At 39.7% G+C, this 27,947-nt stretch overlaps 3 protein-coding genes across 5 annotated transcripts; 2 read left to right on the top strand and 1 right to left on the bottom strand.

Annotated features, from left to right (window-relative positions):
* The first annotated feature begins 1,195 nt into the window (after positions 1-1,195).
* On the top strand, positions 1,196-8,084 carry bco1 (beta-carotene oxygenase 1). Its single transcript, XM_040044060.1, has 11 exons — positions 1,196-1,509; positions 1,596-1,724; positions 1,846-1,975; positions 4,854-5,001; positions 5,094-5,244; positions 5,342-5,562; positions 5,685-5,942; positions 6,029-6,134; positions 6,275-6,363; positions 7,455-7,566; positions 7,754-8,084. The coding sequence occupies exons 1-11, from the start codon at positions 1,446-1,448 to the stop codon at positions 7,900-7,902; spliced, it is 1,557 nt and encodes a 518-aa protein (XP_039899994.1). The 5' UTR covers positions 1,196-1,445; the 3' UTR covers positions 7,903-8,084.
* Positions 8,085-11,954: 3,870 nt separating this feature from the next.
* On the bottom strand, positions 11,955-16,324 carry pkia (cAMP-dependent protein kinase inhibitor alpha). Its single transcript, XM_040044072.1, has 3 exons — positions 16,185-16,324; positions 13,653-13,830; positions 11,955-13,046 (listed from the first exon to the last, which is right to left on the bottom strand). Exons 2-3 carry the CDS (start codon positions 13,801-13,803, stop codon positions 12,970-12,972), a joined length of 228 nt encoding a protein of 75 aa, XP_039900006.1. The 5' UTR covers positions 13,804-13,830; positions 16,185-16,324; the 3' UTR covers positions 11,955-12,969.
* A 1,233-nt stretch (positions 16,325-17,557) lies between these two features.
* zc2hc1a (zinc finger, C2HC-type containing 1A) lies at positions 17,558-26,884 on the top strand. Of its 3 annotated transcripts, none has more exons than XM_040044064.1 (10): positions 17,559-17,679; positions 18,338-18,411; positions 20,342-20,458; positions 20,973-20,999; positions 22,027-22,168; positions 23,071-23,213; positions 24,044-24,149; positions 24,256-24,331; positions 24,745-24,843; positions 25,330-26,884. In XM_040044064.1, exons 1-10 carry the CDS (start codon positions 17,664-17,666, stop codon positions 25,463-25,465), a joined length of 936 nt encoding a protein of 311 aa, XP_039899998.1. In that variant the 5' UTR covers positions 17,559-17,663; the 3' UTR covers positions 25,466-26,884. The 3 variants fall into 3 exon arrangements, with proteins under 3 accessions (XP_039900000.1, XP_039899998.1, XP_039899999.1); XM_040044065.1 differs by lacking the exon at positions 17,559-17,679 and adding an exon at positions 17,708-17,900; XM_040044066.1 differs by lacking the exon at positions 20,973-20,999 and having other exon boundaries at positions 17,558-17,679.
* The last annotated feature ends 1,063 nt before the right edge of the window (positions 26,885-27,947 follow it).

Raw genomic sequence — 27,947 nt, forward strand, 5'->3', positions numbered from 1 at the left:
CTCACAAAGCAACCCATTAATTTGTGGGATACATGGCTATAATTACAGTCAGATCTAGTGCCTTGATGACGGTGCAGTGAGTGCAGAATGTGTTGCTTTCATCTTCTATTACTATATGCGTTTGATCTACTCCTATTTTTGTAGTTAGAATTTTGCTCTTTGGTTGAAAAACACAGTCTGCTGCCCGTAGACCCATCGATGTTTGTGATTGCTCATGCAGTCAACACCACCCCTTTAGTGTGAGTGCTGATCGCCACACCGGGAAACCTTGCGCTGATATTCAGGTAAACAACCTTAGTGTGAATTAGTGGCCCGATTGCTTAAGGTGGCTGCTTAGGTTGGTGAATCCAGATAAGGTTAAAGATATGTCAAACGTGCTTTCCATGGAAAAGCGTATTCAACATAATGCATGTTTATTATCGTATGCCACCGACAAGGACTGCACAATCATGACCGTGGTGATAATTATTTTGCTCAGTATTGTGATGAACTCTGCGTTCACAGCTTCATGTCTTTGCACCAGTATAGGAATAAATGTGCACCCTCTTTCAATCTTAAGTATCAGGATGTAATAAAAAAAAAAAAATCACCTGTTCCTTAGCAGGTTCTAAAATAACTGAAATACCTACTGGGATGATAAACAACACATGACATCATTAAACCCTTTTATTATTTATTTATTTGTTTTTAACGTTTAAAAGAAATAATGTATGAAAAAACCTACATGATTCAGTAGCTTATAGATCCACTTTCAGCAGCAATAACTTGAAGCACCTGGACATACTGTTTCTGTATGACTTTATTGGCCTCTCATATCTCATAGGGTGGAGTAATCTTGACCCACTCTCTTTTATAACATCGCTTCAGTTAGTTTGTTCAGTCCTGTCAGTTAAGACAGGTTCCAACTCCTGGTTGAACGTAAATTGATTCAATGCTTATATACAGAGTTTATAAAATCAACATGCTTCTCAGGTACAATCTAGGCCACCAGAAAAGGGAAATGACCTACAGCAAATAAAAGCAGCAGTGCACCAAAGGGTTAATCACAATTAATCCTATTTGAGATTTATTATGTCTATATCCTGGCTGGGGGGGGGGGGTCCAATTATTTAATCTGATCACAGAATAGCCACGTAAATATTTAAAGAGCAAGCCTGAGGACTAGATGAAAAAGAGTTATCTTTTTTTGTTTTAGTTAAAAAAAATAAATAAATCAAGGTGAAAAGGGGACAGAACAGCAGCAGATGGGGTCATTAAGTTTCCTGCGGTGAAGGTACTGAGCTCCAATGTTTCTGTGAAACCTCCACACAGGAAGGGGATTGCTGTACACACAGATAAGATAAATTGCCCTTTCATAACACCCCAGTAAAACAAATGGGAGTGGTTTGTGCTCCCACAGTATTTAACTTACTCTGACACTGGCGCACTCACTGCTGTCAGCGAACATGTCGGTAGACTTTTCTAAGAACGCAACAGAGAGGCCCGAGCCTTGTAAGGCAGAAATTAAAGGTGGGTCCGGTTTTATACAATTGTATTGCCAACAAATGTTCAGATTTAAACTGCTGCTGTGAAGACTGTGATTTCATTTCAAATAGGGAATATTCCCAGCTGGCTGCAAGGAACGCTCCTCCGAAATGGCCCTGGCATCTTCACTGTGGGCGACACCAACTACAACCACTGGTTTGATGGGATGGCCTTAATGAGTAGCTTCACCTTCAAAGACGGTTGGTACAGCAATTCTTACCTGTGCACAGCTGCTAATCTGTTAATTGCTGCAAAAATACATAAATAAAATAAAAAATGTCAAGCGCACAGATAAAAGACGCAGTATTTGTTTCCTTGCAGGTGAAATAATCCATAGAAGCAGATTCCTCAGAAGTGAAACCTATAAAGCTAACATGGAAGCAAATAGAATTGTTGTGTCCGAAATGGGGACGATGGCTTATCCAGACCCAAGCAAGAACTTCATCTTCAAGTGAGCATACTCTTTATTGTTACAGACAAATTCAGCATATTTGATATTTTTTCATGAAATAACTGCAGTAGTCTTCGTTTGTAATTCTTTATCAACAGTTGCAGTATTTATTTGGCAAACAGTGCCGTTATATACTGTAAGAACTTTCCCTGGCATCTAGATTTGCCAGCATTAGTCTGTTTTTTCTGCTGTCTATTGTAATGTACAGCAATATTTTTGCTGTAAAGTGCTTTATAGAATATACACTTAACAGGTAAATACTGCAAACTGTTTGGATGCCAGACTACTTTTATTTAGTTAGGGGGTGATCGTGGCTCAAGAGTTGGGAGTTTGCCTTGTAATCGGAAGGTTGCCGCTTCGAGCCCCAGCTTGGACAGTCTCGGTCGTTGTGTCCTTGGGCAAGACACTTCACCCGTTGCCTACTGGTGGTGGTCAGAGGGCCCGGTTTGTGCCACCAGTGTCCTGCACCCTCGCTGGACACTCGCCTCTCCTCTGTCAGTGCGCCCCAGGGTGGCTGCGGCTACAATGTAGCTTGCCATCACCTGTGTGTGAATGGGTGGATGACTGGTTGTGTAAAGCGCTTTGGGGTCCTTAGGGACTAGTAAAGCGCTATACAAATACAGGCCATTTAGTTCTCCTATTTAGGGATGGGTACCGGTATCGGTTCTGACATAAAAGGTAGTAACCAGACCGAAAAGCAGCGCACATTTCGGTGCTTTTTTTCCTTTGGATTCCAGCCAATCATTTTACCTTTGCGAGCGTAGTAGGCGGGCCCAGGTACGTACGTTCTTTTAGAGCAGAGCTTAAAAATGCCCAAAGCCATGCGGTCGAAGTCTGGCTGTACTTCACAGCAAAAGATGCAAACTCAGCAGCCTGCAACAAGTGCTTTAAGGTGATACTGTGCAAAGGAGGTAACACCTCGAATCTGATGAAACACCTGGTGACGTATAGCATTTTGTTAAAAGCCGAGAAATGCGCCGTATTTGATAGCTTGCTGCCAGACATCTACTGCGGGTGTGGTGCCTGTTATCTGACCCGGAGCAACATCCCCCAAAAACCCGAAGAATAGAGTCCTGGCCCCTAGCCCTGTCAGTGTAGCAGAAATGATGATGATGATGATGATGGCAGCAGCAGCCGTTCTTCTCTGCGTGAGTAGCTTAATGTTGTTCGTGTGTAAGCTAACCACGTTATTAAATTAATGCATGTAAGGTGAACTAGCAAACACAGTCGTAGTTACATGCGGCTGTCTTCTTGTTTGATGGCAGATACTCTCTTCACCCTGGCCAAAAAGGCTAAAATGACCAAAGGAAAAGGAAACGGCTAAACATGAGAGGTTTTTGGACAAACTTTGTTTTTTCCATTGTTTAAGCTCTGCTTCCAGCCAAGAGTGATACCATAAATCCCCTATAGCTGCAGAAAAGGCTAACATAGTTATCTTTTTACAAAAAACCAGCTGAACATGAGAGGTTTTTGGACCAATTTTGTGTTCCCCATTCTTTAAGCACCGGTTCGAGCACCGTTTAAGCACCGGCACAGTTTCAAAAGTACCGGTTTGGTACTGGTATCGGATAAAACCTAAACCATACCCATCCCTACTCCTATTGCAATCTCCATAGACATATGTTATTTTATGGTTGCATGTCTTCAGTTTCCTTTAAATGATTTGTGCTACAGAAATGCTGGTGTTCTCTATTATTTGACAACTAAGCTGAAGATGAACACTGGCTGAGCACTGGCTGGTTATTCCCAAAACTTTTTCAGAGTGAATAATTTAAATGTTTTGTGTATATTCCTGAGAAAATATATGGTGTCATAATATTTCTCAAAGGTATCCATGTTTATGGTTTCTTGTATGTTTGAAGATTATACATGTTTGTTTGTTTTTATAAGTTTTGTGGTAGTGCAGCTATTAAATAAGACCATGCAGTGCCATTTTTGTAAAATCTGGGTAGTCACTTGGACTACGACTCTGCGACACAGTTATAATCATTTTTGTGTAGGAACAACCTCGGGGCTGTTTCCCTTACTGCTGTGAATTTTTCACTTAGATTCACATAAGGCAAACATTTACAGGAAATCAGGTTTCTTTCTAATCTGTTCTCTTATTCACAAGGGGTAACTACAGGAGATGGATCCGCATATTTGTGTTGGCACAGATTTTTAACACCGGACGCGCTTCCTGGCACAGCTCTCCCAAGGATTTGTGTCTCCTCCTGTCTCCTCCTGCTTTTAAACTAGGGATCTTTTTCCAGCTGATTTCCATCAGCTCCTGCTAGGGCTTTAAGGTCATCGTCACAGTTACTGCTGGCTCAGCCCAGATCTCGACTTAAGACTAGAGGTGATCGATCGTTTGCTCTTGTCGCACCTGTGCTGTGGAACAATCTCCCGATTGGCATCCGGGCATCTGATTCTATTCATTCTTTTAAATCACAGCTTAAAACATATCTTTTTAAACTTGCCCTTTCCACCTTTTAATTGCTGGTTTGTTTGTTTGTTTGTTTGGTTGCTGTGACCTATTGACCTCTTGTATTAATTCCCTCCTATCTTTCTATTGGTGTCTTTTATTATGGTGGTACAGCTTTTATCTTGCTTTTACCCATGTGCTGTAGTCATTCTTATTGGTAGCTTTTATCTATGAACATAATTCATTACTTTTATTTTATCCGTTATCAATGTTTGAACCTTTTATTTTTTTATGTAAAGCACTTTGGTATGCCCAAGGCTTTTAAATGTGCTCTATAAATAAAGATTGTTGTTGTTGTTGTTGTTGTTGTTATCTTTTACATGTTAAGCAAATGCATTAACTAGTGCGCTATGGAGGCGCTCTCTTTCCTGTATCAATATCACACTCAAAACCCCCAAACTTTTTACTTTTCAGGGCAATCACCTTTCTCAACCACACAATGCCTGACTTCACCGACAATGGCACGAGCAACTTCATCAAGTATGGAAATGACTATTATGCCACTTCTGAAACCAACTACATCAGCAAGATTGATCCCGTGACCCTGGAAACCCTGGAAAAGGTAACGCTGCCGGTTAACCTTGAAACGTGTGAACTCAAAACCAAGAAAGACTTTGCTTCAGACCTGATATGTTTCTGAAATATCTCACACAGGTGGACTACTTGAAGTACCTGCCTGTAAACTTAGCTTCGTGCCATCCTCACTATGACAAGGAGGGCAATGCCTACAACATTGGAACGTCAATAGCGACAAAGGGCAAAACTAAATACGTACTGTTCAAAGTTCCTGCTGTCTCAGACAAAGGTCTATAAGTGATTCATGTGTTTCATGTTAAACCTCTAAACTCAACAGTAACACCTACAGCGTTTTCATATTTGTGCTGTCTACTGTCACCTTTCAGACAAAGGCAAGAAAGGCCCTGCACTGAAAAATGCAGAGGTGATCTGCTCAGTCCCCTGCCACTCCCTTCTCATGCCGAGCTACTACCACAGCTTTGGCATGACAGATAACTACATCATCTTCGTCGAGATGCCTTTCAAGCTGGACATCCTCAAGATGGCTACTGCCTATATGAGAGGAGTCAGCTGGGCAAGCTGCATGAAGTTCTGCCCTGAAGAAAACGTAAGGAGTTAGTAGGCTAATGAATGTGGATTAAATGACCGGGGACAAGGGTGTACTAGTGTTCAACACTTCAGAAAAAAATGGGATTGACTCTTTTATCTATATCTTTGTTTCTCCATCAGACTCTGATCCACTTGGTAGACAGAAAGACCGGCAAAGAAGTTGAGACAAAGTACTACACAGGAGCAATGGTCCTCTACCACCATGTGAATGCTTTTGAGGACGATGGCCACGTGGTCTTTGATGTCATTGCCTACACCGACAACAGCCTTTATGACATGTTCTACTTGAGCAACTTGAAGGAGAAATCTCAGTTTGATGAAAAAAGGGTTTCCAAGCCAGCTTACAAGAGATTTGCCCTTCCCATCCACGCTGACAAAGTGAGTTGTTTTCATGTAATTCATTTGGTCCTGCAATCGAACGGCTCACACATTAAAGGCTTTCACATGTCGACTGGATTTCGCAGAGCGTTCCAGTTGGAGGGAACATGGTGAAACTCAAGTACACGACAGCCAGCGCTGTGAAGGAGAAAGAAGGCAAATTCATGTGCCAAGCAGAGGTGCTCTGTGAAGGTAAAACCAACGCCACTCAAACGTGTCTGTTTGAGTGGTTCAAGGCAAATTAAGTTTGTTTGTTTTTGTTTTTCAAATTGCTGTTTGTCATTTAAAGTTAATCCAGATAGGAGCAAAAACTGTGCTTTTATTTCCATCAGGCTTGGAATTGCCCAGAATCAATTACGACATCAATGGGAAGAGGCACCAGTTTGTCTATGGGAACTACGTGGGGGATTCTGCAGAAGTGGTGGGAACATCCGACATTTCAGATTTCTTACATTTTTATAAATATAATTTGCCTATGGAGACCTTTAACTTCCAGAACAGACATTTAAATTTTGGGGAAGCAGGCTGTTCCTGGACGTATTGTTTTACAAAACTAGGGTGAAAAACTACAGTACTGAGAATAATCATTTGAAGCGAAATGTAGCAGTAAAACTTTTGTTTAAGTGTGAATTACACATTGCGCCATAAAACAACAATCCCCTTCATGGCACTTTTGGGTACGCGTGCACATCAAGATATCAGAAACAATGGAAAGAAGACTTCAAAGCTCAGCCCTCCAACAAGAGGCATAAAGTCAGGAAGGCATAAAAGGAAATATTTTGTATTAGACAATTATGTTTTGTTTTTTTTTATTAATCCTCACTAGACAATCAATTCTAAAAACAAACAGGAAGAGAGCGCTGGCTTCTTCTTGAACTATAGAGGTCACAAAAGACAAAAAAAACAAACATGTTAAGTGTCATAATCAGGTGTCTAACCCCCATGTGCTGGCAGAACAGGTTGAATGTACCTCTGCAATGATTCTTCAGTGCTCCACTATCTTCTGTGGGGGGTTAAATTGGGTCAGGTTTAGTGGCTGTTGAAGCCAAAGCATATGATGGAGGAGATTTTCATCATTTTGTCCTATAAATGAGGACATTCCCTCCCTAAAAAAAAAAAAAGAGGATGTCAAAGTATCTCACAACAGAATAAAGGTGATCCCTCAGAGGAACTTTGTTTTTTAATTACCATATAAGTTTCCCCCTGATAGGAGACACGCCTCAAAGCCATGCCAGCAAAAATGCCAACCTGTGCTCATTAAAAGGACTTGGTTCACGCATCAAGTACAAAGTGCATCCATGAGAACATCAGCTGCTCATCATATTGTCCGGCAGTCTCATGTGATATGAGAATTTTACTGCTCTTTCTAATATTTGCACACAGAACAAAGTACTAAACGGGCTGATAAGCCGGTTGTGCTGTGTTGTGTATTGGTATTTCTGTGTCTGTAAATAACTTCTGACCTGCATGGACGTCTTTGTTGAGTGTGTTTCATCTGTTCACTCACTGTAGGTTGCAAAGTTTGACATGGAAACCAAGAATATGGTGTACTGGGGTGAAGACAAGTGCTTGCCGTCGGAGCCGGTGTTCATCCCCAGACCAAACGGAGAGTCGGAAGATGATGGTATGAATACAAGTGAATGTGGTGTGCAAAGACATGACATTTATTCTGTATTTGCTTCTATTGACAAGTTGAAGTTCAAGTCAATAAGAAGGTCTACAGAGATTAGACCAGATCTCCCCCCACTTATCTTTGCCTGTAATCTGTGTTGACAAAGTTGTGATACAATAACCTCCTTCTCCATTTGCAGGTGTGGTCCTAACATCAGTCATCAACGCCAATCCAGGCCAGTCGAGCTTCATCCTGATTCTCGACGGGAAAACGTTCAAGGAAGTTGCACGAGCCTATGTGAATACTGAGCTGAACAAGGACATGCATGGATTTTTCATCCCACATTGAAAATAAAAGTTTAAAATAAAGAAAGGGAACTGTGCCACAGTAGCACATGTAGCACAAGCATGTATCGTAAGTATTATCACTGGTATATGGTATAAAGTTAACCTCGTCATTTAAACAAAACACGTACTGTAATGTTACAATGTTACTGATATTACAAGAATAAATCCAACCAATGCTCCATATTTGTGGTGTCATGGCGAAGAGTTATGTTAACACAGTGTGGCTGTACACAAGGTCAAGGTCTCTGAGCAAATACAGCCTTCATGACACAGTGTTACTTGTTTCTGAAGATATAGAAATCCCAGATAAGTTATCAAAGGAGTAAAGTCCATTCAATTAGGCATAGGGTTATAGATTTAGGTAAACATTTATGGTAAACAATTGTTCCCATGTGAAATATGATTGTTGTGTTTCAAGGTACAGCGTTTCGCAATCGCTCTGGTGCAATTCTCACATCAGAATTATCAGTCTCACTACTCTTAACACTTCACACCCACAATAGCACCTTTGTCACTGTTTTTGTGCACGCTGCATTATTATTATTATATTATTCTGAGATTTTTTTCAACCTTTTATTGTCCAATTTTGATGAGTCAGTGCGAGATGTAATCTCAGTTTGTTGTTCTTACATGACAGGAGTGGAGCCTAGTGTGGTCTTCTGCTGCTGCAGACCATGTGCAGCACAGTCAGCTAGATTGTGTGTGTGTGTGTGTGTGTGTGTGTGTGTGTGTGTGTGTGTGTGTGGGGGGGGGGGGGGGTTCAGAGCATTCTCTGTATAATCATCCCTCCATAGAGATCGTTTTGTGTGATAGTTTTGGACATACTCAGACATATTCACTCACCTTTCGTCCTCATTCATTCAGCTTGAACTTCAGCAGGATGTCTTTATCACATCTACATGACTTAATCTTTTGGATTACTGAAATGTGATTGGCTCATTAGATAATTGTATTAACAAGCAGCTGAGCAGATGCAAAAGTGGTTGCTGAATGTTCTCTCATAGTATATATTTCCATTTCCTGTTTTCTAATGCTTATACTTTCACGTATATCATTTAGCATTTCTCGATTTCAGCAATTTTCTAAAGTTTCAAAGAAATTCTTCACTTTTAATTTAGGCCGACACTTTTTCCAACATCATCACGATAAAAACCTTACAACATCCATTATTCATCTTTTCATACATCATACTGTTTCTCAATCAATCTGGTGCCATTCTCACAGCAGGAAAGTCACTCTCACTAGTCTTGTATTTCTCAGAAAAATTAAGGGATTTTTCACATTTGCCAAAACATTAACAGTCAGTCACTTTAACTGTGTGATGAACGAATAAACAACTTTCACAAGCCTTTGAAGACTTAAACATCAACAAATTTAGTTTTTTTCTCATAACCTTGCTTACTTTTGAAAAAAATCAGCAAAATAGACCTAATATAGAAGAAAATATTTTCTGAAACAGAAATGAATTGTGAAGGTTTATTTTTTTTAACTTTACAAAAGTGATGAAATGCAGAAAAGCAAAAATAATACTCATTAAACTAAATGGATCAGAAAAAAAATAAGGAAATGTATACATAAGTCATGCTACATACATTTAGCAACTACTTTAGCAGTGGAGCAGGCGTACCTAATAATCACAGTAATGCAAATATCTAATCAACCTTTCACATCAGCGGCAACTCAAAACATTTAGATATGTAGAGATGGTCAAGACAGCACGCTGAAGTTCAAACCGAGCATCAGAACAAGGAAGAAAGACTGAATGAAAGTAATCGAGAAAAACTGAAGAAAATGCTCCACCCATAAGTTGCCTTGTAGCATTTCAAAGGCCTATAACAACAATAATCACTCAGCTGCTCTGTCATTACAGATACAGCTCTGTTGCATTATTACAGCATGTACCATTTATCTTCAACATTAACAACTCTGGTATCAGTGAAATGAGTCCTCACTGTTCTGATTACCATATGATACAGCTCAATTTTGTTACACTGTGTGCAGAAGGTCATGTCGGTTTGAGTCAAGTGAATGCAATTTATTTACCACCATCAATGCGTGTCAATAACCACCGTGTTTACTGCCTAGCACTGGACTAATCAGAATCTAATCAGGAAGAGAAACATAGTCATCATTTTTTCCTTTTTCTAGTGCGTGGGTCTAGTGGGAGAGTACCAATTCCTTCACGTGAGCTAGCCATCATAGTATCTTTCTATCAAGCTGACCTTAACTAACTGCACATGACCTCACTGACTTGTGAATGCTTGCATTATGTATTGCATCGTTCTACATCGTCTGATATCGATTACAAAACAGAAGCGCTCAGTGATTGGGCCTTTCCGTTGTTGAATAGAATAGCTTAGGTTGACCACCAGGGGGAGACAAAGACTTTGCTTATTGAGCCTTCTCTGTTGAGGATGCATTAATTTGTCTTGACACTTTCGATTAATTCACTGGTAAAATTTAATTGCACATCAAAACTAACCAAATAGACAAAGTCAAAAATGAGTATGTTACATAGTAATGCCTCTGATAACACAATAACGTGACTAAATCGAGAATTTTTATAAAATACTGAAAATAACAGTGGGAAATGGAACAACAGCTTGAGTTCTTTAGCTCACCTAAACTGCAACAGTACCGGTCATTAAATCACATTACACTGGACTCAAAGTACAAGTTATCTTAGTCCTATGATGCACTATAAAATGGCACTAATCCCCTTTAACAGGTTCAAACTAAAGGTTTACTACAACCACCGTCCACCCGCCCAATTTTTACAGCTTCTTCCTATATGCCCATACTCCACGTTACCTCCAAGTTTCCTGAAAATCATCCAGGTAGCTGCAGATACATAATCCTGTTGACAAATAACTAGAAACGGTAGCAAAAAGATAACCTCCTTTGTGAAGGTAACTAAACAAAGAAACAAAATGATCAGCTGGTCAGATATAACAAAGTAATAAAGCATTTTTAGAATGCATACCCACATATTTCATTAGTAGATCTAAATTGGACAGAGTACAGTAATGGTGTTAAAAGGAAACTATGAAAACAGATTACAAAAGGGAATTGCAAAACTGACAGGCAGTGTGCCAGTACATAATATTTATTCTAACAGTCGTCTTATCTACGAAAATTTACACATACAGCACACGCTAATAAACCACACTCCAGTGCTATCAGTAGTGCAATTTCCAAATCTTAAGTAGCAAATAAATGTTTTTCCTTGATGTCCACCACAACCAAATTACAAACTTGGGTATAATACATGGCAGTGCAATGTTAAACTGTGGGATAACCACTTAATGTGTGTAGATACCCTGCATGTAAGGAGAGAACTCCTGCATTCAAGGCCATCACAAGTTAGACTGGACACATTTGCAGACAGTGAGAGGCCAGTTTTGATTACAATTATTAAAGTATAAGATGTACAGTAAGGGTGAAATCCTACTTTCCAACCAATCAATTTCATTGTTTACAGCGTCATTAAAAAGTATTTTCCTAAAGATAACCCGAGTGCAAACAAAATGCCTTTTTTTTAAAATGATGATTTCTTTTATTAATTGAAAAAAGCTATCCAAACCTACCTGGCCCTGTGTGAAACAGTACATGACCCCTAAGCCTAATAAATGGTTGTGCTAGCCTTGGTAATAAGAACTGCAGGCAAGAGGTTTTGCAAGTATTGGCAAAGAGTTATTCACATTGAGTGACTCTTTTTTTTGCAGAATTGTTTTGATTCAGCCACATTGGAGGGTTTTATGAGCATGAACAGTTCTTTTAAGGTCATAAAAAACATCTCAATAGTAGTCCAAAATCTTCATTTTGTTGCTTAAAGCTATTCAGAGGTGGACTTGCTGGTGTGTTTTGAAACACTGTCCAACTCAATAACCTAAGTGTGCTTGAAGTTTGGACCACAAATCGATGGGCAGATGTTCTCTTTCTGTATTTTCTTGTAAAGAGTTGAATTCGTGGTGCAATCAATTATGGCAAGCAGGCCATGTCCTGAATTAGCAAAGCAAAAGACAATATTGCCTTGGCAGAAAAATGTTTTAAAAAAAAACAACACAATTTTTGGGGGGGGAAGACACATTTGTACTCCCTAGCTTCATTTGTGAGGCCTGGCAGTGCAAACAACAAAATTCTAGTGAATAGTTATAGTGAACTCAAAGTTATGGGTCAGTGTGCAAGAGTAAAGCAAGGTGCAGTGAAGCCAGCCACCAAAACTAAACAGACGCTCATTTTGTGACAGATCGAGCAGCACATGTTGCTGTTCCTAACTTGGGAAAAAACAAAGCTTTATATCTTGTGATCTGACTCTTACTTTTTTTTAAAGAACTGGACCCTGTTTGACCATCAATGTAATACTTAAAATGGGATGTCTGAAATGATAAAAAAAAAAACCCATTTAGATATTACACCTGACATGGATACATGCAACAAAGTACAACAGGGCCTTTGAGCTGCTGAGTGCAGTTGCTGGATAGCGTCCATCAATCCAATACACAGATGGATCCGAATCCATGGAAATAGGAAACGGTCAATAGCGAGTACTTATGAAGGGAGCACGTGTTCAGGCGTCGACGCAAGATGAGTGGATATCCAGTTGCCGTCTGTGTTTCAGTCGCATCAGCGGTGATTAATTGAAGGAGACGAGGAGAGGGGAAGACAAATTTTAATTCTGTGGCTGCTCTAAAAACCTTTTACTAGCCTCCGTTCCTCCCTCCACTTTCCACTCAAAACCACTCACAGTCAAAAGTGGGCTGGTTTTGGTTGTTGACATCATGTTTAGTTCACCTTAAATTACATCCAATCTGATATCAGCAGCCTTGGACAAAAGGCAGCAAAGGAAGGAAGGTTTTTAAGGAAAACGGAACACACCCAATTACAAGCGAGAGAGAGACTGTGCTGTGGTTGCCATAGTGATGACTTCCTGATGGCAGGATAGTGGCAATAGAGGATTTTGCTGTTCACAGTCATTAGATGCAACTGGCCAGTCAGAGGCTTAGCATACAGGGAGCAGATAGACTAAAAGAAGTGGCTGCTCGAGTCCATAAATGTCCGGTGGCACTTAGCTTCCCTCAGCTTGAGTCTGCTCTTCTTTAGATGGAGAGTTCTGGCTTTTCTCAGCATCTTCTCCCTCATCACCTGGAAAACAGTGAAGAAAGAGGACAGTGGGACAGTCGGTTTCATGCACATTTAACTACGGGGGAAGTCAGTGATGCAGCTTCCTTGGTACTAAGTCACCAAGGAAGACATACTGTATATGTTAAATGTAACTGAAGAACTCAATTAAATTTTATTTATATAGTGTGAAATTAGAACAACAATCATCCTAAGATATTTTATTTTGTACAGTAAAGACCCCACAATAATGGAGACAAAACACCAACACTCAAATGACTCCCCTATGAGGAAGCACTTGGCGACAGTGGGAAGGAAAAACTTCCCTTTAACAGGAAGAAGCCTCGGGTAGAACTAGACCAAGGGAGGGGCAGCCATCTGGGAGGGAGACAGGACAAAAGACACACTTTGGAAGAGAGCCAAAGATTAGTGGCTCTGTAATTTTGAGCTCTATTAACAATTCCCTGAACACGCTGCAGAACTAAGCTATGAAGTCTTGATTTTCCTCTCCACTGTTGGAAAATCCAGAGAATTCAACTCAACACAAGTAGAGTGGAGGCCATGTGTTGCCACCCTGATGAATTAATGTCGCCATCAAAATATGTTCTCGTTCTTCATCATGTTGCTCACCTGACTTGTTGATGTTGAGCTGTGCCAGACTCTCCGACAGATCAGTGGTGCCCGGTTCTCCAGGAGCGTCTGGAATATCATGTATGGCATTCCTGCGGCCGGATCGTCGAGAGGTGATGAAGTCCTCATAGGTCGCCTCCACATCCGTCATCGCTGACACACCTCACCATAGCAGGGCCTGCCGCACACAGCAGCACACACTGACACACCTTTTCAAGTTGCACAGGTGCACAGTGACCCACAGACAATGGAATCTGCACCGCTTTTATGGAAAGATCGCTGAAATGGACAGAGTTTGTGCAGCTTCTCCTAAATAACTTTACACAATGGCAACACCAGTTTTTGTTGACAAGAAGAATGTAATGCAGCAGGCTATGCAGACACTCATTGAATACATCCCTCCCTCCGCTTATCTTATGACCTAATCCCTGCTTAATCTATTTTAATCTCAGTCTAGGGTACAGGCGACACCATGGATACAGAGGAGGCAAATTCAGTAGAAGGAATGCCGAGGAGAGCGATGGGAAATATAAACAGACAATCTGATACATTACTTTAACCAAAGAGCACACTTAGAGGTCATTAAAGCAGAATGAGGAAAGTACTGCCATATCACATGGAGCATGATGGGAGCTGTGCTGCCCCGGAGATTTAGGTTAAACCCTTCTGCTTATATTCAAGCCCTTTGTAGCAATCTGTCTGGCTGAGGCTGTCCTTCAGCACTGAGCAGATTCAGGCTTTGTTGTCACATTTCTTTCAATTAAAATCTGCTATTATGAGATTTCTTTGGCTGTATCAGTCTGGATATCTGCATTTATTTGCTGCCACTACTTTAAAAATTTCAAGGAAAATAAAAAAACCTCAGAAGACATCACAACACTCAGTCACAAAAAAGGTTGGTTTGATTTCCCCCAAGTCAAATGCAGGATTTTTAAATTATATATAAGTATATATTAAAAATGCCTCACTTTCACATCCATTTGTGGCTATTTCTAGAGAAAGTTGTGGTGGACTGTGGCTATTTTTGGAAACCTCTTCTGTCATCATCTGAGCACCCTCCCACTCAGCTGTCATTCTCAAAATGGTGTCAAGATGGGCAAGACCCGGCAGATGCTGTCCGTGTACGACCGACAGACCAAACAGTGTGGGGAAGCAAGAGAGATAAGACGGCTGTTCTCTAACTTAATATGAGAATCGGGGCACTGGATTGTGGTCATAGGTATAACTCTCCAGGTTTATAAGCAATAAAGAAGAAATATCATTTGAAATGTTACATCATGTAAACAGCTAGGTTAATTTAGCTTGCATGAGTAAATGTCCCCGGCTTTACTGGTAGAGCCAAATGAGATATAAAATTCCTCCCCACACCTTTCAATAAAGAACCTGTCTTATGATAGAACATAAGTGAATCTAATTGGATTACAGATCTGTAAGTGCAGACATTTTTCCACTGAAGCTGTGTTTTTATTTGAAGTTAGAAGTTGAAGTTAGAAGTGACAGGACATTTTGCGATGTGTTTTCCTATGCTCATATTCTATGAAATATTAATTGCCAGTTTACATAATTTAGTCAGACTGTTGTACCCATGAATTAGAACATTGGCAACTCAGCTGTGTGTTTGTGTGTATATGTGTGTGTACAGTGTGTGTACTCCCATGTGGGAAGCAGAGCTCAGCTGGCCTGGACAACAATATATATAGCACAGACTCCAAAAAAAATGATCAAATCGCTGAATAATACAACAGGCCAACCGTCTCTGTCTTTCACTATGAAGTTGTTTTTTTGGGGGGGGGGGGGAGAAAAAGTCTACTCCTGCTTTGCAGCTGTTTGATTTGTTATGCTGCCAAACAGAATATTAGCAGTGATAAAGGCAGTACATGAACGAGTCCCAGAAACTTATGCCAGAGTTATTCTAGGTGGCCTGGGCATACCTGGGACTGATGCCAGTGGTCTCACACAAACAGACATGCTATACTCCAACATCACCGTGCCAAGCGCAAAAGTAAACAATTTCTCCTTAACCACGGATTCACGCGCAGCTGTCAACACCCTCCCTGTGAGCGTGCAAATGTTTTACTGTTATTTCTACAGCTCGTACACATTTAAGGCAATCTTAGCTAAGTGATTTATTTAAAAGTTCATCGCGAGTCTGCACGAGTGTGACGTCACTCCACAAAGACTATTTGTCCAAAATGACAATTTATCACCTACTAAAGGCTAAGTGGAAGCGATGCAGTCACGCGCATTGGCGTCCTAAATAATAAAGCGCTAGTTTTTTTCTTTTCTTTTTTGTTGAAGACATATAACCTTTAAATACAGACGAGCTTAAGGTTGCAGGAGAATCTGAATGTTTAAATTCATTATTAAAACCAAGAGCCACACGTCTGTCTTTGATGACAAAGACCCCCACAGAGCCAGGTCAGTGTCAGTAAACGTAGCCTGCATGATATTAACATTACACATGCATTTACGAGCTTTGCGCACTTTGCACCTGCAGTTATTATTCTTAATATGATCAACAAGGTATGCTACCTGTTTGGGATAAATGGCTTCCGAATATTCGCAGGGGTCAATCACATCGGCTCGGATCTTGCCATTTCGGTATTCCCCAATGCGCTCATGAAAGAGAATTTACAAACGTCAAGCAAATCAAGCACACCGAAGCTACTTCCGAGTATTACTTTCAAAATAAAACCGCATTACTTTGAAGGGACGCTTAACAGAAAAGTTTTTCATTACCAGCTACTTTACCTATACTCCTTTATTTTATTAGATAGATAAATATACATATAAATAAATAAATACACATATAGGATTACTAATAGGAATACTTGCACCACATTCATTAATTAATATCTGACAAAGTGAGAGCCATAAACTTTAATGCCAAGTGCATTGTTTAACCGTGAATGTGTGTGTAAAATCATTACCTTATTTAAAGGTTAGGATACATTAGGACTTAGCGAATGGTTATCATCCCATTGCTATAATTTGAAATGGTGGAAAGGCATCGCGCTTGGGCGTGTGTGTGGTGCGAGAGATCACACAAAAGGGAGTCAGTGTTGAAACAACGTCCCTCTTGTGATAAAGGCACATGTTTGCTGTGCCCTCTTAGCATCTGTCCATGAATCCCTCCATTCAGATGACACATGTTGTCAGTATGGCAAATGAGGAACTTCCGAGTGTTTGTTCTGCGCAAGTGTTTGAGCTAACAAAAGCAGCAAAGGAGCACACTAGTTTTGTTGTCTGGTTGATATAATGAGTTTCTGTAAATGACCATCCCCAAACAAAGCTGAGATGCAAGGTAAAGCTACCAGCCCGTTTATTCATTAACATAACTTTGTATCAATAACAGCACTAATAACTAATAGCATTTCATTTTTTATTTATTTCTATAGCTAAAATTAAAAAAAAAAAAGATTTCGTCCCAGTAACAGCAACATTTGCTAGTTTCCAGCGAAAACTGAGCTACGCAAACTCCCCCAAAAATGTATGGTTAGGAGTAATACTGGGAAACATGACAGAGGTTCCCTCCCACGCTCCACCTGCTGTCCAAAATAAACAGTGCATACTTGAACACATCAGAAACAGTGCAGTAATAACCAATGAAATACTCGCATGTTAGCTCACCGAGCGGCATCGGACAACCCAGTTGCTATCGGTAGCCAAAGATCAGTAGTGTCAAGATAATTACCTGCCATTGGGAATTGGAACAGGATAATAACGTCCCAGTAGTGTCGACATAAGTCACAGAGAAACAAACAAAACACAAAAAAATGACAAACCAAAAATGTAGATCTACACAGGACATCAGTAATTCACAATACACTGCAGAATAAATTTATATGGAAATTAAAGTAATTTTCCTTACAGGATAAATGGGTAAAAACAAAACATTTCTCCCGTTTCAGCAAAGCCGGAAATGAAGAGGGGGTTTCATCTTGTATTTTCCGTCTACGTCTGGCCGTTTTCGAACAACGGCAACAGGACCAGATAAGGAATAACCTAAGGATGGAAGAATTTGAAGGTATGCGATATTGCTGTTTGTGTGTTTACTTCAGCCTTTTATGGCAAATTTGGGATTTCAGCATTTCGTTTTTATCTGCCAAGGGGACGCTTTGGGGTTCGCGGCTGCTTTAGATGAACAGTTTTGTATAGCGACCTCCTTTTTGTTTGGGTTTTAGCCCAAGTAATGCTAGGTAACGTCAGGGCCAAAGATGAAGCTAGCTGCTCCTCCTCTCTGAATGGGTGCGATTCCTAGCTAGAGGAGCTATCCGGCTAACCAGCAAACTCCTAACAAATAACACTTTTTAAATGAATGGTTTAAAGCGTGTATATCAATGAATCTTCGGAGACTGCTTACCTTTAATATTAAATACGTTTCTATGTGTACAGTAATACTTCGAAGTGTTTGACTCTGTACGTTAAACTTAGCTAAATCTGACTATTTACCTCCAGCCATTTTCAGGAAATTTGAAGTATCCGTGTAGAATGAGCAGTAAAGGCAACAATAAAACATTGTTGCCTTTGCTGTGGCAGAAGAACACAATTTATGACCGCGAAAGTATTTACCTTGTATCAAATGTTAACTGGGTCATTATTTTTCTTCCTATGTTTGTTTAGTCCCGTTATGGCCCATTTTTGACCTTTAAACCTTTACCGAATTTGTTCTGTTATTCTTGCAGATGGCGAAGCTTCTCTGGTTGACGATCGGATTCAGTGTAATATCTGTAAAAGATCTTTCTTCCCCAAAGTCCTGGTAAAAAAACAAACCACCTCTTGCTCATTTCTGACATTTCTTAATACAAACAAACAAAACAAAACAATGTGTAACACTGTTCTAAGAGGACAATATTTTAATCGCAGACACTTTAAGTGTGTGTTTGTGTGTGTGTTGATCACGCACTGTGATTAACCCGCCTGGCTGACAGTATTTACCACATTAATTCTCAGCTGACAGGGTATCAGCTGTTTGTTCAATAATAATGTGTCCCTGGCTATGATCCAGATAGCTAGCAGGGTCCTGTGAAGAGCTCTGTAGGGGAGTTGAAAGTTTTATCAAAGCAGAAATGCTTTTTGTTTGAACAAATTTGTGATATTCAAGACTCTGATTTAAAAATTTCACTAAGAAACGTCTCTAGTAGTACTGTTCTCCCATAAAGCGGAGTTGGAAATATTGGTCATTAATTAATTCTTTAATTAATTTCATAGTGGGCCATTTTTTGTATATAGATGAATTGCAGCACAAGTATCAACTGGACTGTATCATGTGAAGCATTTTCTTTCACTTGATTGTCTAAATCAGTGAATGGAGATTGTTTAGAAAGGATGGCTTCACACATGTTCAGCAATACAGTACTCTCAGCACTGTCTGCAGCACATGCAGGTAGGGGTGGTGTCATAGCGCTATATAAATGCAATCCATTATTATTATTATTATCATCATAGGCGAAAAGACTGTGGTTTTGAGTCATGGTTATGGGTGACAGATAGACACATCTGTGTATTTCGGAAACTGCTGATCTACTGGGATTTTCTCATATAGCCATCTCTTGGGCTTACAGAGAATCGACAGAAAAAAAGAAAATATTCACAGAGTGGCAGTTATCTGGGTCAAAATGCCTCGTTGATGTCAGATATCAAAGGGGAAAGGCCCAGCTGCTTCAACCGGATAGGAAGGCATCAGTAACTAAAATAGCTGCTTGTTACAACAAAGGCACACAGAAGAGCATCTCTGAATGCTCTTCTGTGTTCAGAGCACAAGCACATTCAGATATGGGCTGCAACAGCAGAAGACCACACAAGGTGCCACACTTATCAACTGAGAACAGGAAACTAAGGCTACAATTTGCAAAAAAGTGTTGTCTGGTCTCACGAGTTTTTGATGCACCGTTTGGATGGCAGGTTCATAATTTGATGTAAACAGCATGAAAGCATGGATCAATCCTGCCTTGTGTCAGCAGTTCAGGTTGCTGGTAATGGTGTGGAGGATAGCATAGTTTTGATACAGCCATCTACCTGAGTGTTGTTCCTGATCTTTATTACCACAGTGTACCCATCTACTGATAACATGACATGTTCTGATATTCTGATTATAACATGGCATGTTATTATGCTTCCAGCAGAGTGGGTTCAACCTGGTACTAATGTGTACCTAACAGAGTCGCTAATGAGTGTATATGAGTTGATTTTTACTCCCCCAAAATCCTCTGTTCCTTTGCTTATTGTGTTGAAATGACTAAAACATACTACAGAGTTAATACATCAAAGCTATAAAGGTTTTTGGTGTTTAATTTGAAGAGAATCTTCTGGTAAACAACCAAATATGTGCTCTTATGCAAGCACTTTGCCTCATTAGTAGATAATGGCTGCATTAAAGCATGGTGTATTATTCTAGATATGTATAGCAATATATGTTTGGGTCTCCATCAGGAAGACATTAGTGTGCTTCAGAGAGTTGGCTGCAGCTTTGAGGAGGTTACTGGTATTGTTAATGTTACTCATTTAAATTTGAGCTTGAAATGTTTGAAAGAAAGTTTCCTCCTCTTTCAAGAAATTCATTTAGGAAAACATAGTTGAAAACTTAAATTATAGTAAAAGACAGATACAAATCTTAAGTGATGCCAGTGGTGTTAAAAACAAATAAAAATGTTTTGTCATGTTTTGTGCACATTGTCCTCCCCCAACAGGAGAAGCACTCAAAAATCTGCCAAAAATCAGCAACTAAAAAGAGGAAGGTTTTTGACTCCAGCAGACAAAGAGCTGAGGGAACAGACATCCCCGTACTGAAACCCATCAAACCAAAGGTAAGCTTTCGCCTAAGCAGAGCGATGGAAATCCACATAAATTGTCAGCAGTGGTTCATTTTGACTATTGACAGGATTGAAAAAAAAAATTGCCTAAAGTCAGAAAACTAGCTGGATCTCACATGCTGCTTAAAACGCTGTTGTTCATTTTTTTAGGTAATCTATTCATTCATAAATACGTCCAGCTTTTATTATTAAAAAATGACCTGTTTTTAATCTGAGGTTATTTATTCAGCGTTGTATCCAATAATACAAAACCTAAAGGAAACAATGCTGTTCATATTCCTTAATTACCCAAAAACTCTATATTACTCTGCAAACCTTGTATAATCCGGATCACATGAAGGCTTTCCAGGGAGGACCCAGAAAAGAATCAGCCTTTGAAATGTACACGGCATTTTGGCGCTTGTGGTGCTGAGTGGCTCCTATGAATTTTCATTTCCATGCAGCACATTCAGTGTATTATGTCGACAGTTTATTTTTACAATGTAAACAACTTTCAATTGTATTTCAGTCACAAAGTTCATCTGCTACTGAAAGAGTAAGTTGCTTTTATCTTTTTTTTTTTTTTTTTTTTGTTCAATTGTCCCTCCTTTCCATAGATATAATTTTTAGCGGCACAGATAATCTGTTGAAGCCCGCGAGGCTTTCCCTCACTGTTTTTCTGGCTACACAAATACTTTGTTTGCCTTGAAGTATTGGCTTGAATAGTCTGTGGGTGTGCCAAGTCATGTTGGTGATATTAATTTTAAAAATCCTTTCATACCTCTTGTCTTTAACTGGCATCCTTCTGTATCCAGTGTTCTTTTCTCTTTCATTTAACGTGACAGCCTTAATGCTATATTTTCTAGTTCAGCTGCTGCGGTTGCTTTGAACCTTCAGATTACTCTTTAACAACTAAAAACTGTATTTGTTTCATTTATTTCTTCTCTGTGAGAAACTGTCTCATGAGTATCAGTCAGTGAAGTAATCTTGCCCAGTCTGTTGCCTGGCTGTTGTTCAGATGGTCTTGGCTTCAACTAACTCCTGCGTACTCACTCTGTGCTCCCACTCGAATTTTCAGCTTTGTGATATGAACAGGACAAACGTCTAGTTATGCGACAAATTCTGTTTTGTTTAGTTTTTCTTTGGCAGCAGTTTAAGAAAGAGGAAAATATAATAAAATGTAGTTTTAGCTCTTTCCAAGTCACCTGTGTTTGTCAGACAAACGTGTCTGAATGCTTTAACTACACAGGAGAAATAGAAAGTCACAGAGGCTGTCGTGTTGCCTCAGATCCACTTTAGACAACTGAACTCACTGAACTATTTCTGTCGCTAATCATCAACTTTAGATAAGACTTGTACTTTTGTTATGGAAACATAGTTGTTGGGGGTTTTTTAGGGTAAGAGTGGGAAGTGCAGGCTTAGATAAGCGTGTGTAATCTTTACATATTCGCGGTGAAGCCTGTCGAGTTAAAACATTCGGTAAGAGAGTAGCTTAATCGTATTTTCTTAATATTAGATTGTCAAACTATAGCAGCAAACAGCTGTAACAGAGAATCTCTTTTCTCATGTTGTTGTCGTGTCAGGCAGAACCCCCGAAGAAGCCGTCAAATTGGCGCAAGAAACACGAGGACTTCATCGCCACCATCCGGGCTGCAAAGACCATCGGTCAGGTCATAAAAGATGGAGGACCATTACCCCCACCTCCTCCTCCTACTTATGACCCAGGTAACATCTAGTTATCTAGAAGCAAATGGAAAAACTATAAAAAAAAGGATTTTGTATCTTAATAAAAGAATTGTGAAAAAGTCTCATACACTGCTCGAAAAAATTAGCACTTTTTAATCAATTTCATGAGGTGATTACCTGGACCCTGCACAGGTCGTCCACACGTCATTCCTTGAAAGTTGGCTGTGGCTCCCAGCACAGCCTGAAGAGTGGAGATTCCAGGAGACAGGCGGTTATTCTATGAGGGTGGCCTGTGGCCCCTTTAGTAGGCCCTGTGCTCACTGCAAGGCACTGTGGCGCTCAACTGGCAGTTAGGTATCAGGATGAAATCTTTGGGCCTAATGTCAGATCCTACACTGGTGCTGTGGGCCCTGGGTTCCTCCTGGTGCATGATAATATCCAGCCTCACATAGCGAAAGTATGGAGGCAGTTGCTGGAGGACCGAACACTGTCCGGGGGCTCTCCCATTGTCCAGATCTGGGAGGAGATCCCTCAGGACACCAGCTGTCATCTCATTAGGAGCATTCCCCAACATTGTATGCAAGCACATGGTGACCATAGAAACTACTGAGTACCATGATGAGTTGCTGCAATGTTGCAGCCATCAAACAATATTACTTTTAAAGTATACTGTCATTGTAGTAAGGACTCATGAATAACCACATTAATGTGGAAATGTTCAGAATGTTTTGTGTCACTAAAAGGAAAGAAATAATTTTAAATGACTAAATATCAGCATGGTTACTGCTCATATAAATCCTATACAAATCGAGCTCTAATTGTGGTGACAGCTGCAAATGAAAAGTTCAAGTCACCACTTCCTCAGATAGTAGTATTTCTGTATACAGGATTCAATTACAAAAGCTACATGTATATTTTCCCACTACCTTGTCTCCCTTTAGACTATATCCAGTGTCCTTACTGTCAGCGGAGGTTCAACGAGAGTGCAGCTGACAGACACATCAAATTCTGCCAGGAGCAGGCTGCCCGAATGCCCAACAAAAGCAAGTCAGGAGATGCCAAAAAGCCTCCAGGTCGCACACAGGTACACGCACGCACGCACGGATAGGAGAGGGGACTGCATTTGAAATTAAATAGACAATAGTTCCCAAAAAGTCGATTCTGTTAAGTGGGAGAAACATTTCATCACTCATTCAAGGGACTTCTTCAGTCTTTTGGGATTTCCTTACCTGGATGATTGAGCATGGATCTAAACAGAAAATAGTTTGTTGTTAGTTTTTTAAACATAAAATGTTAAAAAATGCTCATAGGTAGGTTTACAAAACCTATACTGATGATTGATATGTGTGGCACTTCTGTGTTATGGCTAATTGCTGATAATTAAGAAGTTTTCCTTTTAAATCATTGTCTTTTATGACCATGGTGGGACTCCCACTCTGCAGCAGATGTACAATTACAAGTTACTTAGCAACAGCTATGGTGCGTAGCTGGGGAGTTAATTTGGTAGCCAATAAAAACAGCAGGGTTTAAACCCTTCTGGTTAAGAGCTCTGATTCCCCATTGTAATAAAAAGACTTCAGTCGTTAATCGTTATGTCACTGAGCCTCCCTGCTGTGTCATGTTTTTAGATTTGTTATGTGTTGCAGTTCTTTTTCTCCCCATTTTATAGGTTTGAGATTTTCTTCCAGATCGCAGTTTTAAAACCTGTTTTCGAGCCAAGCATTGACACAATGTGCATATTAACAAACACTACAACCACAAGCCGTTCTGCTTATGTGGTCGTATAGTGATATGATATGATATATGTTTTTGTATATCTTTAATGTAACTATGTTAATGACTTTTCAGCCATGATATCCATAGCTGATCTTTTGTACCAAGTAGTTATTTTTATTGCCTTCTCTCTGTCTTCAGTACAAGCCTCCTGCTGCTGCAAAGAAGGCCAACACTCCCGTTGTGTCAACCATCCCTTCAGCTTCCTCTCGTTTACCCCAAAGATCAGGCCTTGGTCAGCCCACTGGTAAGCCCCCCCCCCCCATATTGTGAATTTGTGACTGACTTCATTGCATCAAACAAAACTAATATGTGCACTGTCCTCATTTGTGTCACCCTCTCTCTCACTTAAGGAATCCCATCTAGTAAGGCCTCCTCAACAGGTTCAGTGAGGAATAATCCCTCCGGGCTCACAAGCCCACCGTCAGGGTTAGTACACATACGCAGATGTGTTTTAAATACTGTGGGCAAGTCCAGACAGGTTTTTATTTACTGATGTCAAGTGGGTACTGTTTTTTTACCTTTTATTGTGCATTCAGCTGTGTCTATTCAAATATCTGTTGGAACAGTCAATCTTTGTACATGTTTTTACAGCCCGGATTTTTTTTTGATTGAAGTGTCATTTCGAACAATGTGAGTCAAAACAAAATGTAACGTCAGGACCGAGAATAGAGCAAGGCTGCCAAAAAACAACAGTTTCATTTCGCTTTCTCACTTTTATTCTTAGTATCCAAGACATTATGTCTACGCGGTGTCTCGACAGAGAGCATTTATTTCAATGAATAACTTTGAAACATCCTTGTCCTGGTTTTCTTTTTGTTTTTCTCTGATATCTCTGTCAGTGTGGGAAGTAAATCCCGAGTAGCAAGTTCTGGCTATGGATCTGTGAGGAACGCTCAGACTGGACTCAACAAGAAGAAAGTAGACTCCTACATATCTAGGTGAATAAACGTCTTAAGTCATAACCTCCACAGAAAGAGTGGAGAAAATCAATTGGTGACCTCTCCTGACCTCTGGTGGCTTGGTGAAGTATTACATATACTACCTCTAATTTGACTAAGAATGCAAATTTCAATTTTACTTTAAGAAAGTTTTTTTTTAAAAAAAAAATTAGGGATGAGTCTTACCTGCACATTCATTTAAACAAAAGAAACTTGCATGCACAGTTATATCAACCTTGCCACCCATACGTCTCTAGCTTCTGGTTGCTTTGATTATCGTTATTGCTTTGGAGCAAAACAATTTCCCATTTAATCAACCTGAGGGGAAATATGGGATAATCCAGCTTACTTGGCATCGGCTTAAGTGGCATTGACATTCGTATAAAGACGTGTAAAATCCAAATAGAACTTTGCCCTGACGTTTCACTAGTCGCAACTTTGTCTGCACAAATTCTAAAGTTGCTGCTGTCTTTTCTGTTTTCTCAGGAATGATATAGATGGCGCGAACGATGTTGGGAACGGCGGAATGAAGAGCAAGTTTTGTCACGCTTGTGGGACAAAGTACCCTGTTGAATCTGCCAAATTCTGCTGCGAGTGTGGGGTCAGGAGGATGTGTATTTGATAGCAGTCAGAAGAAAATGAAAGCAGGGTTAGGATTTAGGTAATAAGAATTGAGGGAAAGGTGAAAAAATAATTAAATCCATCTTTATTTTCCCACACTGATCGTATTTCCTGGCAGTAAAGATGGTGTGTGCAGTCACACTGAATATTATCCAAATTTCATTGCATAACTTACAATAAGGAGTGCACTTAGCTACTGTGTTTTGCGTTGACTAGTGGCCGGTTGATCTCTGTGCCGAACAGATTTGGTACACAGATTAATCGGTTTAAATCATGATGTGGCTTTTACAAGCACATCCCGTAAGTAGCTTCTCTTTCACTGCTTCATTTGCTCACAGCATTGCTGCTGTTTCCATGCACTTATAAAATGAGCATTACTGCCATGAAACTACAGGTCATAGAGGGTTTAAGAATTTGTGAGAAATAAATATTTCCAGCAAAGGAGAGTTGGTTGGTCATTGGAAGGAAGCTATTAAATATTATGCATCTTTAGAAGGGAGTAGAGGAAAGATGAATCAAAAGTGGGTTTGGAAAAAAAGAAAGGAAACATGTTGGGTGGCTGATTAGAGGTGAGATTAACTGCCCTGCATCATTATCGCTCTTCAGCCCTTGATTTGAAGTGCATTCCTCAACCCCACCTGTCTCCACATTGATGTGCAATAATAACGACTACTGAAGAAAACAGTGTGATTTTTTTTTTTTTTTTTTTTTTTTTTAAAGAAAATAGCTTCAAATTTTTATCTTATCACCCTGTTTTCTTAGGAACCAATCCAAAAAAGGTTGAGTTGTTACAGGTCAGTGCTCCCTTTAATGTCACTTAACAGGAAAAACCTGTTATCCCTTATACATTATACCCAAATGTAGCATTTACTCATTCCCTTTATTCCCACTAGGTTTATACATTTATTTATTTTCTTATTCCTTTTCATTTTTACTGACTGAACAGTGATTGTATGGTTTTTGTTTGTTCTTTTATGTTCTACAGAATTAAAATAGGTTTCATTTGGAATTGTGTGAAACCAAAACACACCTCAGTGTGTTGAAATTGCTTTTTTTTTTTTTCCTTTCTCAACAGTGTTTCTACTGAGTCAGTGTTCAGTGCATTAAGGTATTTAGAATCAACGATACGGTGACACTAAAGTAATTTTGCTGTCGACCTTTGCTTGATGACCCCCACATAGGTTATTTTATGGTGGGACTTGGAAGAGCGGGGACAAATCTCTCCTTGAGGTGCATGATTAATTATCTAAGTAGGGCATTTATTCCCGGTAACAAACTATATTCACGTTACGTCACGAGAAAGGTTTAAGCCTACTGGAGGGCTGCGTTTTCCTGTAATGATAACGTCAGCTGTTAGACTGGATATGATTGTGCACCAAATGCCGTGTACATCCACCATCAATAAACTTCTTTGAAGACAGCTGTAATTGTGAGTCTGACTAATAAGTAACACACACCTTATCTTTGTTTGGGATATAAATATATTTTTTGAATAGTATGCCATGTTATATACAATGTTAGTCATCAGCTTAAATATACAGTTTAAAGACAGAAGTTAGCTACATAACAACATAATGTTATGTACATGTTACATGACGGGAAACAAATAGCTGCTGTGCTGAAAATAGCTGCAAAATGTAGCAAAGGTTGCATGCTTATATTTTCTATAATTGTGTAAAAAGGGAAAAAAGTTTTTAGGTAGATAACATTAATCAGAGCACCAACTGATTGTGACAGTAAAAGCTCGTACTGTAGCTATATCCCAGGATAGGAAAAAAAAAAAGGTCTGTGACCTGAGCTTAAATAACTGTGGCAAAGCATGCTTTTAATATATAAATCATTGTCAATGAGTAATCAACACAGTGTCATCTCAGACCGTACCTTGACACACAGCCTAAAACAACTCCCCGGACAGGAAAATTAAAAACAAAAATTGAGGAGTTTTGGATAACCAAGATAACAAAGATCTGCCAGGGCTAGTTATTCCAATCCAAAGTGAAAGCAAAACTATATCTGAGCACCTTAATATTTCCTAGTCATGCTTCAGCAGCCACTACTAAGTGCAAGTTAATGTCGTAGCAAGTGCTTGGAAAAACAAAGTTCAGTTTAAGCACCTTTAAAGTTAATCATATCCACTTTTTATAGCTAAACACAACTTCAGCTATTAAAACGCTTTGCTGTGATAATAAAAAAAGAAAACATGCACCTCAAACTGTTTGTAGTCCACATGATGCTGCATAAAAGGTTGTATATGCAGCTGGTCCTTAGTGTGTGGGAAATCAGGATATTAGGAAGACTTAGGAATTTCATTTCCGCTTGACTGAATATTTTGCTTCTGTGTGGCTGGGAAACTTATCTGAAGAGTCAGTAGTCATACAACACCTGAAACAGCTGCTACAGAAATATACTGGTACTTGACAGGAAAGCTTAAATGAAGTGGAAGCTCCTCCTCGCATAATCCACCGAAGCAATGCATACTGCAG

Source organism: Simochromis diagramma, unplaced genomic scaffold (assembly GCF_900408965.1).
Source record: "Simochromis diagramma unplaced genomic scaffold, fSimDia1.1 OVJJ01000602.1, whole genome shotgun sequence".
NCBI classification, from domain to species: Eukaryota; Metazoa; Chordata; class Actinopteri; order Cichliformes; family Cichlidae; genus Simochromis; species Simochromis diagramma.